This window comes from Panthera tigris, chromosome D3 (genome assembly GCF_018350195.1).
Source record: "Panthera tigris isolate Pti1 chromosome D3, P.tigris_Pti1_mat1.1, whole genome shotgun sequence".
In the NCBI taxonomy this organism is placed as follows: domain Eukaryota; kingdom Metazoa; phylum Chordata; class Mammalia; order Carnivora; family Felidae; genus Panthera; species Panthera tigris.
In genome coordinates, this window is record NC_056671.1 from 71,680,487 (window position 1) to 71,694,571 (window position 14,085).

General features: G+C 36.5%; 1 protein-coding gene across 1 annotated transcript in view; it reads left to right on the top strand.

The window, feature by feature from the left end:
* The first annotated feature begins 8,209 nt into the window (after window positions 1–8,209).
* Window positions 8,210–14,085, top strand: part of DCC (DCC netrin 1 receptor) — a 631,926-nt gene continuing 626,050 nt past the window's right edge. The window contains exons 1-2 of the mRNA XM_042961575.1: window positions 8,210–8,259; window positions 12,030–12,252. Of these exons, the coding sequence (XP_042817509.1) occupies window positions 8,210–8,259; window positions 12,030–12,252 (273 nt within the window). The remainder of the gene's footprint in view (window positions 8,260–12,029; window positions 12,253–14,085) is intronic.

The following is a 14,085-nucleotide window of genomic DNA, read 5'->3' on the forward strand; positions in this document are numbered from 1 at the left end:
GACATCTTGCATCTAAAGCAGTTGATTTACTTGCTAGGCTCACAAGCATGGTCGACATACTACAGGCACCTATTAATTCTCTGCAGTTTTTAACAGTATCAGCTTGAGAACACAGAATCATACTCACAACCCTCACTTTTATCAAAGCTGTTTATTAGTTATCCTTCACATAAAGGCCACCAGCAGGGTTTGGGGCTATGTGTAACTCTGGAAGAGAAATCTTTGGTGTCTTAGTATCCAAAGGTGTTTCCACCGACTCATTAACAATGGGTATGCTTTTTGAGAGGCCTCCCAAGGACTAGCTGCGTTTCTGTTTGTCAGAGCAGAGATAATTGGCCCCCACAGGAATGAAAGCCATGACCTGGGTTTCTTAAGTGAAACTGTCAGAAATGGCTTCCCAGGTCAGACCTGCCATCCAGGCAGCCTCCCAACTCATGCTGATAGTGGAATGAAAAGGTAGTTTGCACAAGGATGTGATCTGCCGCCTGGAAATCAGGCAAACCATGGAGGGTCATGCTCGGGGCTGTCTATGGGTTTCCCTTTGCACTCTGCATGGAACTCTTCTCTGTGAAGTAGCCCAGCCATCCCATTCTGCTCTCAACTCTTCTCTCCCAGCTGCTAGTGCTCTCCTGCTCCCCAGTCTCTCTCCCTAGGCCATTTCCAGGTTCTGTTTATCTTTCCTCCATATCCCAACTTTTCATCTTCACTCAGAGCATCCTTGACATGAATGGCAGTTCCAATAATTTGATCTGAATGAGGATCAAGACTTAGAGTAAAAGAGTATATATATATTTTTGTTATTACTTCTTTCCTCCCTATAATTTCTACATTCACAGATATAATAGTAAGCAGAGTAATATTGCCCTGTATTTGTGTATAACTGTATAAAGTTTTGAAATAGTATTTTAATCAATGACCTTCTCATTGACTTACTTTGTCATTAAGGATGTGTCCAGGATGTGGTACAAAGATTACACACAAACTTTGGAATCAATAATGGCAGGTTTAGTTCCAGTTCTACCAGGAATTTTGTGCTATGGACTAAGGCAAAGACTCATGAACCTCTCTACACCTCAGTTTTCTTATCTGTAAAAATGGGAATAATCCCTGGTATGTCATGGCATTGCTATTGTGATTGGAGAAAGCATATAGAAGCCCTCAGTAAGGTGTTATTGTCAAAGGGCCTCATGGTCATGAAGATGGGGACTAAGGACATTAGAGTCTAAATTCCTAGGAAGCATGCTTTAACAATGTGTTAAAATGTTTATGATCACTCAACTCAGGGCCACAAAAGTGTTTAAGATAGTTGAGCCAACTTTACAAAATCAGTTGGATGCCTTAAGCAGTTAATTTAAATACATATGTGTATGCATGTGTATGTATATATATATATAAATATATATATAACTTGATTTTTTCTGTTTACAAAGTCTTCTTTTTAAGATTTTTATGGAACTTAAGATAACAGAATTATTCTTTTGCTAGCCATAAATTTAAGAAGCAAAACAAACAAAGTGGCAATATCCATTATTATGAACTTGGTAAAAAGTCTAAATAAAATTTTGCTTTATTAGTAATAATAGTATCTTTGCATTCTTATAAAATAGTTCCAAATCTACTTTGAAAGTGATTTTAGTAGCTTTGAGATAATGATCAATATGTATGTCAGTTCATGGGCTCCTTTCCATAACCGAAAAGCATGCACCACACTTACCCCAGAGTTCCTTGGCATACAGATTATGAATAACTGCTATACAACAAACTATGTATGGATTAAATTAAATTCTGGTCTTAACTAGGATCTTAACTATAAGTCAGTGGGTTGCATTCCACATGTTTAAGCTGATTCACATCCTCTTCTTTTAATTTTCCTGCGTCACAAGTATTTTCTTATTTAACTGATCCATCAACATTGCACGTGGATTTGGGAGAGAAAAAGGTTAAAAAAATTGATATCATGTATATTCCTTCTTAAACAGATTGGATGCTCTGCCAAAAACAAATACTAAGTAAACGCCTAATGAGGTGAATCTGTGAGGAAGTGCTTTTAGTAAATTCAGGCTGTAGACGTGTTTGAGTAACATCTTGCTATCTTTGCTCTAAAGACACATGCTAATGGATGGGCTAGAGTAGCATTAATGAGCTCACTCCATTAAATTAGTTCTTTTTTCTTGTTAAATATCCAAAAGAGAAAGATGGTCCACTTAACTGGGAAAAAAAAAGTTTTCATTTTAGGCAGTAGAAGCATGATGCATATTTCCTTTCTAATTTAATTTCTAACCATTAAGACTCAATTCTATAAATGACCTACTGAAGCACTTGGAGAGATTAGAGAAGTATAAACTGAATGTCATTTGAATTTGGCTGGCTAGACACCATGATGTTAGATAGCATAATTCGAATTTAAAATCATATTTTTATGAGGCCACCAAGATTAAGCCCAGAGACTTCCATGAACAATTACTAAGAAGTCCCTCGACTGGAATTTGAGAATTGATCTCTTCTCTGGTCACTGCTGTTATTAAGGGTCACACTGGTCAGGTCTTTCAGTCACAGGGATTTGAACTTTTGTTAAAATAGTCAATTTTACTCTCAGAATCATAGAAAAAGGTTACTTTCAGTCTGTAGGCTGGGGGAAAAGGATTATAGCTCTAATGAGCCAAATCTGTGCAAATGAGAAAATAATAATCTCCTCGTAATTAGAACTTCCTTTTTTAGACGAAACATTGGCCATGAGTTTTTCAAAGGAAGAAAAATCATTTTATTATTTGGTTAAGAGAATATATGTAAATTGATGCCAAAGAGCTTACTGGAAAGAGGGAATTAAAAATGACTTTGGCTTGTTTTCATAAACATGTACATTGTTGGAATCTATTTCTGATTTTCTAGTCAAGACAATCATTGTTCTTTTCTATGTAGTCTAGGTAGCAATATGTTGTCTATTCAAGAAGTACCTGATGGTTGCTGCTCAAAACGTCACTTCCAGTCTTTCTGAAGATGGCCCTGTGGGAGGCAGGCTACTATACCCATTTCATAGATGGAAGAATGGAGTATGGCTTGCTCAAGATTTAAATGAATTCTTGAATTGGAATTAGAGTTCAGGAATGCCAGCTCCCAAGTCCAATATATGGACCATTATAAGCATCACTGGCAGTTGCAACAGTGATGGTGGCAAAATTTGGAGGAGAAACCATTTTAATAACCCTAGTAGTACTCGGCCTATGAGCTCATAACTCAAAATACAGAGACGCATATGAGTATGTGGTTGTTGTTGGGGTGCTCAGATCTACCCATAATGAGGTGACTTATTACTTATTAAAGGCTCACAATTCTGCCAGGGTTCCTAGGCTCTTTTTTTTTTTTTTGGCTTCTTCAGGCCCTTTGAGGTCTGTAAGTTCATTAACCCTCTGAAACCTGACCTATCTGAGGCTTGAGACCAGACAGTTTAGAAGTCAAGTTGGAGGTTAATAGCCACTTGGAAAACCCTTCTGGAAAGGGCAGTCAAACTGAAAGGAAAAACAGTGAAGGTAGAGGAAGTGAGCCCTCCCAGGAGGCTTTTGTGGAAGTGCATATCGTGGCAGAGGAGAGCTCCAGACACTAAAAAATGGGGGGTCACTGTGGAGAGGCCTCTTAGATAGTGGAATAGGGCAGGAGTGTTTGTTTGCTTGTATCACTCATAGCGGTTTTGGAAAGCCAAAGGTCAAAAGCTAGAAACTTCTCATAATTAAAGTATCTCCCTTTCCTTTCTCAAAAGAGCATCCCTATGCATTATTGTGATTAATCATCATAGCAAACTAGTAACATAGTCTGGGAAATAACAATATTATTTTACACAATTTAGAGACATCAAAAATATCCCATAGTGGGGATGTGGTTGTTCCCAAGATCACAGAACTGGTTGGTGTGAGAGTTTGACCCTTTGTTAAGAACTAGTTGGATACTGGTCAAATACTTAACCACTTCACAGAAGGAGCAGGTGGTCCATCCTGGTCCTTGTTGTTTTACATGGCCTGTGATAGACATGACTGATAAAGTTGAATATGTCTGGGAAATGTCATAAAGTAAAAACCTCTGAGGCAGACTTTGGTCATACTGACAATTTACGAGATAAATAAAGCAATATTAATGCACTGATCTAGTGATTATATATGGGCTATAACAGGAGTTGCTGCTCTTACAGAGAGGGCTTTGCTCAGTTGTGAGAGCTCATTGGTTGTATGACACTTAAAAAAAAATTCTCCACTACTTTTTATTAGTTGTTTGGGCTCCTCTGGTGACTTCGGCTCAGGACTACAAAACAGAAATAAATTATTATACATTTAAAGAAGGACTGATGAAAGAAGGTCTTTGGAAAATTTCAGTTTATCCAAAATCAACTGTGTTAATCCAATTGATAGCCTACTTGTAACATATTAATACTGTGATGTTCATTGGAATCAGTGCCACGCTGATTTTTAAATTCCTACAAAAATATTTCCATCTTCTCACAAGTCTCACCCAAATCCATCCTCAAATAAGCACACAATTTTAATATGAACAGAAGCAATTAGATAATTCTCTTGGTCTTCAAGAGTCAAGTTTCCCTTAGGACTTCCTCCTTCAACATTTAATAAATCTGCTCTGCTCTCCACAGCACAGTTAATAGTAGAAGGACAAGACAAAGCATTTCATTCATTCACCATAAAGCTGTTGAATCCCAGCGATATGCATGGATTCATGGTGGTTATCTTAGTCTTGAAAATAGAGCCAAGATGCAGAAAACACAGAAATATCAATCAGCAGACATGTAGACCAGCTCTTCCCGAAGGAGCGTACAATGACCTGGCCTATTTTAGGGTATTTTTCCACTTCCCCACTCAATCTGGATTAAAGCTTTAGCACTTAAAACCTTCTGGCCTTGCCAAAAGTGTAGTCCTGAATGGGTGAGTAAACTCATGGATGTAAGATGCTATCATTTATTGAATGCTTTACCAAAATTAAGATATGCCATGTCTATGAAAGCCCTTTGATTTATCAAGGGGTAATAGACCAGTCAACATGCCGAATAGGTAATGGCTTGTTCTTTCTAAACTGCATTGCTGCCTCCTGGGTGTATGTCAATCAAAGTTAAGAACATAGTAGATGCATAAGTAAATTTGTACTTGCCAGATGGATGATATTGATGTGAGCAACATACGTTTAGAGGAGGAAAGGAAAGGGGACAGTTCCATGAGTAGGATATGAATATCTGCTATTGAGTAGTCCTTCAGTTCAAAATCCTATGATATCAAGTTGGTGAGATGAAGCATTTTTCTATGTAGGGTTTGGAAAAGAAGGTTCAGTGTAAGGATTTGAATTTTTTTTAATGTTTATTGTTTGAGAGAAAGTGAGAGAGAGTGAGTGAGTGTGGGGGAAGGGCACAGAAAGAGGGAGAGTGAGGATCCCAAGCAGGCTCCATACTATCACTGCAGAGCCTGATGTGGAGCTCGATCCCATGAATCATGAGATTATGACCTGAGCCAAAATGTGGACTCGGTCACTTAACCGACACTGAGGTGACTCATGAAGATTCATGTAAGGATTTGATCTAAAATTACTTTCATTTATTTCCCTCTCTCTTATCCAGGCTTCCTTGTTTTTGTTCCCATGACCAGAATTAATGAGTATACTGCTTGTATTTTCTTTCTGTGTCAGACAGAAACTCCTGTTTCATTGATTGAGAGATGGAGATGAGGTCCTTATAGATATCTCTGGGATTAAGCATATATCATCAACTTAAATGAACCGGTTACAATTTTTCCAGTGGATCGGGATTCAAATATGCTCCTGTAGCTTAAAACCCAAGACATTATTAAGAATTAGCAATATTCAAAGAGATGAATCACATTGTATCTTCTTAACTTATAAGCCAATTACTATTAATCAAATAAGAACTGTGTTTATGGTTTAAAATAATCATGAAGGCCCATTTAACTTACTTAAAATGATTTTCAGAACAGCTGGATTCTAGCACTGCAAAATAATCACAGGAACTTCCTTATAATCAAAATTGACCAGTGTTAACATTGGCATATTATATAGGTATTTAAATACAAAGGTAAAACTGTTTTTGAGCTTATGATCGATCAGTCATTGGTGGGTTGTCATCCTTTACACCCAACTAACCATGCTTAGGAAATGGTGAATTTCCTTCAAGCAGAGATTTTCAAATTTAATATAGATCTATCTATATTCTGTCTCCTTTATGGGCTCCTGTTGCTGCTACACACATATTTAATTCTTAACAACAAAAACAGAAAGTTTTGTTTTGGACTTTGAAACTATTTTTTCCCTGAAAAAAAAAGGTACTTGCTATTATTCTTTGCTAGAACCAATAAACATTTCTTTTCAAGGTATTTAAAAGTTCTCTGCAGTTCATGACTTCAACCTAGCTATCCAAGCAGCGCTGAATGTAGCTTGTTTTAGTTTTTACTAAAGAAAATGTGGTAACATTACAACCTGCCTGTCTTCCTCTGGATAGACAGAGATGTGAAATGCAAACATAGAATATAATGTGCTCTGTACACTCCTAAAACACCAAGAAACACATGCAGAAAATATAATAGTAGGGAATCAAAGTGAATTGTGATCTCAGGTATCATCTCAGCTGTTGATAAAAGCTAAACTCTCAGTCAGAGATGCTATTCTATAAAATATTCATGTCGTTACTGGTGCCGAAGGGACCACTGATTTATGTGGAATTGGTAGCAAGGTGTCCCTAACAGTGCTGTGCTGCTCAGCCCTGAAAAACCTGGGGAGGCTTCTGCATATTTCAGGCTTGTGATTCTGTTGCCATTGCTATCAGTTTTTCAAGGAGATACAGCTATGCCTTGTCAGAGATGACTGCAGTGTCTTCTGAAGACTTTCCTCTCCAAATTGAAGCTAAAAGCAAGGAAAATCTCTCATTTTCATCAGTTTGCTCTGTTGGAACACCTGCCAAGGGATGAGGAAATCATAACCCATAATGGCTTATTTGAAATACTTTAGACCATGTGGGTGAAATGAAGCACAAATTAAAATGAAAAGAAAGTCGTTTCATCCTTTCTTACATTTCTTTCTACTGACTTGGTATGTGTCCTGATGAAACTAATGATCCATATAGTTTATTGATCTGATATTCCTGGTAGCTTTTCTCAGATCCATTTTGGCACTGGTCTACACTCCTTTTCTCTGTGTTAAGTGTTATTTAGAGTTGCATTACTAATTTACTAGGACTATTATCATCTTTTTTTACTGCTGGGATTATTTATAATAATAGTTTTTTTTTAACAAATTTGGCCTACAAAAGCATAATTTTTTACTCAATGACTACATTATTGAACTATATTTTATTAAGAAAGCCTTATATTTATCTGAGATGCCAGAGTTTATAAAGAACATTTAGGTGTATTTCTTCAAACTGTAGAACTGAGTTTTATGGTAGCAATTTCCATATCATAGGCCTTAATTGCTAGGGTTAATTCTGCATTTTAATGGCTAACAGAAAGAACCCTCTGGATCATTGCTTCTCAGATTTTAATGTGCTTATGAATCCCTTGGGGATCTTTGTAAATGTAGATTCTGATCCAGTATTCTGGGGTGAGGTTTGAGAGTCAATCTGCAGTATTCTACAAAACAGGAATGTACTGAGACAAAATGCATAATTCTCAGGAGCTACCTTAGAAATTCTGGCCTTCCTTGCATCTCCCCTAAAACTGCTTCTTACTTTTGCTTTTTGACTGTCACCTAAAATACTCACCTGCCTGTTTATTGTCGCTTGCTTCAGACTCTCCATCTCCCTGGAGCAGCATTGCCAGATAAAACAAAACAAAACTAAACTAAACTACAACAACAATCCAGGATGCTCAGTTAAATTTTAATTTCAGATAAACAATGAATAATGTTTTAACATAAGAACATCCCAAATACTGTGTTGGACATAAGTCTACGAAACACTTATTGTTTATTTAACCTCAAAGTTAACTGGATGTATTTTATCTGGTAAATTTACCCTTAAAACTAATGCCTTGATGTGGATTGGTCTAGATCAACCTCAGTACTATTGACTTTGGGGCCAGATAATTCTGTGTTGTGTGGGAGGTGGGGGATGGAAGCCTTGTGTATGGTAGGAGATTTAGCAGCATTCTTGGCTTCCACCCACTAAATGTCACAAGCAGTACATGCTTGTCACAACTGGGAGTGAGGTGGGGAGATGTCTGCAGATATTTCCAGTGTCTCCCAGGGGAGCAAAATCACCCTCAGGTAAGATCCACTGGTCTAGAGGAAGTGATTGTGTGTGTGTGTGTGTGTGTGTGTGCGTGTGTAGATCTGTGTGTATGTGTTTCTGGCCAAAACATTGTGTGTGTGTGTGTGTGTGTGTGTGTGTGTGTGTGTGTGTGTGTGTGTGTAGATCTGTGTGTATGTGTTTCTGGCCAAAACATTAAATTCCAGGAAAGTTTTGGTCATCTTTATAGTCCAATATGACTGACATATAGCAGGATTTTCCAAGGTAAAGTCAATAAAAATTATGAGATTACTGAAAAATTTAGAGGCAAATATTGTTTTATATTTACTTATAAATCTGTTTTCTCATGCCCTGTCACCCCAACACACACACCATTTTAACATTTAAAAGACATATTAATCATAATGTTAATTATTCTGTTTCCTGAGTATTTTACCCCAGTTTTACAGCCATGGAATATACATCTGTGCCAAGTGTCTATGAGATTAAACTCACACTCTCTCCCCCAAGTTCCGTGATTCCACCAGCTCACTCCTCCCTCTCCCCTTTGATTTTCCGTTCTGTTCCCTAATGTTTCTCTCTCATTCCCTTCATTTTTCAATGCACACAGACTTGTACCCCTCACTGGTTATGGTGTTGCACAGCATTTTCTGATTACAAGCTTTCCTCATGCCTCCTTCCACCTGTCTCATAGCCACCATTTCAAGCAATCTGTACAATCCACCTGTCACAAGACCCTTTCTGTTTCCTGAACCTGAAAGAATCACTTTCTTGTCTGGCACTTTGCTATCTGTGTCTCTCTCTCATACAGCACAACATACTTTCTTCCTTGGATTAGAAACCTCAGTTGACTTTATCCCTCTTCCTCACCTGAAAAGACCTTTAGAGTAGGCATTGGGGCTGATTCAGTGTTATATCCTCTATAGGACTGTTCATGTGCAGTCCCCCAGGTGCCCCACCTCAGAGCCTTTGCTTACTGTGTTTTGTCCTACAAAGCCTCATGACCTAGCCCCTCACCTCTTTGAGGTCTTTTCTCCATCAGGCTTTTCCTGAACTCCCTATATACAATCACCAGGGCTCCTAGCTTCCACTCACTTTACTCCTTTTCCTGATTTATTTTTTCCTATTATAGTCTTTACCTTCTCGTATACTTAAGTTTTATTTTTTATTTGTTTATTATCTGATTCCCTTCATAAAAGTATAACTTTTACTAAGGATATTTTTATCTCTTTTGTTTATTACTCTTTTCTTGGGGCCTAGAGCAATATCTAACACATAGTAGATGTGATACATTTACCAGTAGATAAATACTGGTTAGATACATAAATTAATGTACTGGAACATCTGAAAGCACTTCAAAAGGAAGTGGATATATGGGAATGTAAGTAGAAACAAACAATTTTAGCTATAGAACTTGTAACACCCACCAAGGCACAAACTCATCACATTAGAATCCTATCTTGCATTTATGTCACACGGAAGACTTAGGAGGAAAAGCTGCTGAAATTTTGAGGGAAAGGTCCTGAAAAGGGCTCCCTTACTTTACACTTCTCTAATATCAGGTTCTACAAAATTCTACGATCCCTGACATAAATACTATATTACTTGTTGCCAGCTAAATATCTGTAGAAATCAAATTGGACCTAAAAGAAAGTGCAAGAAAGCTGTTTCACAAAGTTTTGCTCCCTTTTCCTTCTACCTTTTTTATTGTCTTCATAAAAGTTGCATTTAAAATGAGCAGGTGCCCTCTGTGGCTGTGTCTACATGGAATGTTAAGGTATTAAGTGATCATTTTTGTGCAATTGATCACACACATTAACTGTTCCATATCGGTGGATTATCCTCCCCAACCACATTGACCAACTGTACATGAAATTGACTAATTCATTTAGCACTCCTGAGCCAACATTACCATAGATGGGAATCAAACTTTTTTTCTAAAAGACCAAATAGTAAATATTTCTGGATTTGCAGGCCATCCAGTCACTGCTACAATTACTCAACTCTCACTGTAGCTTAAAAGAAGTCGTAGACAATAGGTACACAAATGGCCATGGCTATGTTCCAATTAAACTTTGTTTTATGGATACGGATATTTGAATTTCATGTAATTTTCACGTGTCAGAAAATATTCCCTTACTATTTTGTTCAATCATTCTTATCGTGAGGGCTTCACAAAAACAGATGGTTGGCCAGATTTGGCTTGCAGGGTATAGTTTGCTGACCCCTGCCAGAAACTTTCTGTTTCAAGATATACTCCTAGGCTATTCTAGCACAATCTGAGTGGGACTAGATTGGAGAGGAGGGACCATGGTAAATGTATGTGAGGCCACACCCATGTTAAATGCAAAAAAAAAAAAAACCAAGATTATGAGTCAGACAGCAATTTGCAACAGGCATTGCAAAACTGACTCTAGTTAAAATATTCTTTAATATTTATTTACTTTAGAGAGAGAAAGAGACAGAGAGACAGAGAGTGAATGGGGGAAGGGCAGAGAGAGGGAGAAACACAGAATCCAAAGCAGGCTCCAGGCTCTGAGCTGTCAGCACAGAGCCCTACACGGAGCTTGAACTTATGAAGCATCGTGACCTGAGCCAAAGTTGGACCCTGAACTGACTGAACCACCCAGATGCCCCAAAACCAACTCTGAGTTTAAAATTTAGTTAACCCTTTATAGATTCTCTGTGCTTTTATCTAAATCCTGTTCTTACTCTGGAACTTGTAGGTCTAATCAATGCAGGCTCACCTACCCTTGTGTTACCTTTTCCTCTAGTATTTTTTTTACTAATTTTTAAAATGTTTATTTATTTATTTTGATAGAGAAAGAGAGAGTGTGAGTGGGGGGAATGGTAGAGAGAGAAAGAGAAAGAGAAGATAACAAGCAGGCTCCGCTCTGTCAGAGCAGAGCCCAATGCTGGGCTCAATCTCCTGAACCATGAGATCATGACTTGAGCTGAAATCAAGAGTTGGACTCTTTACTGACTGAACCACCCAGGCACCCCCCTGCTAACATTTTAAAGTTAGCATTAATATCTATTTGTGGAAATGGAAAGTCAAGCATGTTATTTTCTACCTTTTGTGTTGTGTACGGCTTTAGATTGTATTTTTTCAACCTGGGTCATTTTAACTGTGAAGATAGTTCCATCAAAAGGCAAAGAAAAGATGTTCAGAGTTTAATACTGTGCAATTAAGATGTAAAGACACTAGTTGTGTAAACGTTTATTTTTATATCTTGCCCACAATGATCATTTCTTCTCTCATCATTGACAAATGTTAAAATAAATTACTGAAAACTTATATAATCTCCAGTGCTTTTATAATACAACCCTTGTGGATACCAGAGAATGTCTCTGCCAAGACATTTTAGGCAATTCTTTGTCTCAACTTTCTGATTTTTTTTCTCCAAGAATGTCAAAAGATGCATTTCCACAACCTCATTGTATAGTTCCTCCAACTGTTACTGGCCATTATTAATGTGGTCATGACTGTTCAATGCAATTTATCTCAGAATTAGACAGTTTACAGCCTCTGTACTAGACCAAACCATCTGCCCTTAGATGTGTTGGTTTTTGCAAGCAGGAGAACTTTCTGATGCTTCCTTCTGGAGAAAGGAGAGTCCTTTCATCTTGGTAGGGGAAGACTTGGTTTAGCCTTTGAAAAGAAACCTGTTAAGATGCTGATAATGTGTTTTCAGTGTAAAATTAGCCTTTCGCTTAAATGAAGCATTTTCTATCCACTTTATGTCAAAAAAGGATGAAGATTTCTTGTCCCTTGTTTTAATTGCAGATTTAAAATATGTTTTCATCTAAATGCATTAGCAATGAGCTCCCCCACCTCCCCAACTTGTGCTTCCTGTTTGGAAAGCCTATTAAATGGTTTCGTTGCTGATTGGCTGGAAGCCTATACAACTTCCTGGCTGCAGGCCATTAACACCCTGGCCAGAAGTGCTGACAGGAAGATGAAGAGATTTACACCCTCTGATTTCTGCATTAACAACAAGGACAAAACAGTATGTGGTCTTGTCAGTGGATAATACAATTTAAAGATATGATTTCTTTTTCCACAGGTGCGTTTGTCTCTGAAAATTAGCAGTTCAGCTTAGTGTGAATAATAAGTCATCTTCTCTCATGAGTTTGAATCATATTAAAAAATCTGTATTATAGACAAGTTCATGATTTATAAGATTATTGCCATATCTCTAAATGATATTATTGGAGTAAGCTTATTTTTTAGATTTTAGTTCTGATAACAAAATGCTAGTGGAAAGGAACACTTAGGGAAAGTGTTATGTTTTTTAAAGGGCACATACATAGATATATATTAATAGTGAAATAGCTATTAATCATTTCAGTTATGTAAGATAGAATTGATTTGTAACAACTAAGAACAATGTACTATTATAATATGATTGCTTTACCTAATTAATTCTCTGCTCATTTCAATGATTAACTTACATTTTTGCATGAATATAATATAAAGTAAGTGTGCATATGTAGGCATAAAATCACATGATATAGGGGGACTATGTGTATATTTGAATATAGTTGTGTGTATATAGGTATGCACACACACCTCTCTATATATCTGTATCTGTATCTATGCAACATACATATATAGACACATACGTACACAAACATGCACATTTATTAAGCATGCAAATAAACACGCATGTATACATATGTAATATATCAGATATAGACACGCATTCAGATGTAGAGAAACTCTCATAGATAAAAATTGGGGGAAAATTGGGGATGGGGTATAACTATTAATTTTATATATTTGTGTAAAAAATATTAATTTTGTATAATTGCTTATATTTGCATATTTTTCCATAAAATGAAATAATTGGATTTATTTGGGTTCTAAAACCTCTTCCACCTTTAAGTGATGAATCTAAGATTTATCTTCTTACTCCCTTTCCTAAAACCACTTAAAAATTCTGGAAATGATGATTATTGGAAGATAGAAATTCTGTAGAAGTAATACAGATGAAAGATCAGTTTTTCAATATTCAATCAACCAATAGCCATTGACTACCTACTACAAAGGTACTGTGCTGGGTAGACGAGAATACAAAGGAATTGAAGTTTTATTTTTACTTTCAAGAATCTTGTAGAATATTTGTAGAGTAAAAAGCCATTGACATCAAAGCCATCAGTATAGAGCAGGGATTATTAAGTAGGTTAGAAATGCATAACCAATTTCTACATTTCTGAATCAGGAATGGTTACTTTAAAAAAAGGTAGACATTACTATAAATCTGGTGTACACAATTAATTTGCTCACATAACTTTTTCTTGATAGCTCTTTCAAAGATAACCCAATTCTTTTAGGTTTTATAGATAAATAAGTAGGTAGGTAGGTAGATAGATAATATAATTCTTTAGGGTCTAAATTATTACAAGTTATAAATTCTACACTATAATAATAAGAATTTCCCATAAATGGAAGTCACCACTAAAATACACAGCAATGAAAAGGACCAGTCATCATAACTTTAAGATGAAATGAATCAACTGAAGCTTACTTTTTATTTTATTTTATTTTATTTTATTTTATTTTATTTTATTTTATTTTATTTTATTATTTTTTGAAGCCAGCTGTTTTAGAATTTCCTTAATTGATGGCTCTTTACCTAAATGGGAAAAACAAAAATAATCACTTCTTAATATGATCAGACTTGAAAGGAGAGTACTATTCAGTGTCTTCAGTATGTAACACACTGTGCCATGAATGTTCACAAAAAATAGTGCAATATATCTATTCTTGAGCAATCTAAAATTTAATTGGATATAAGAAGGAATGCATAGGGGTGCTTAGATGGCTCAGTTGGTTGAGC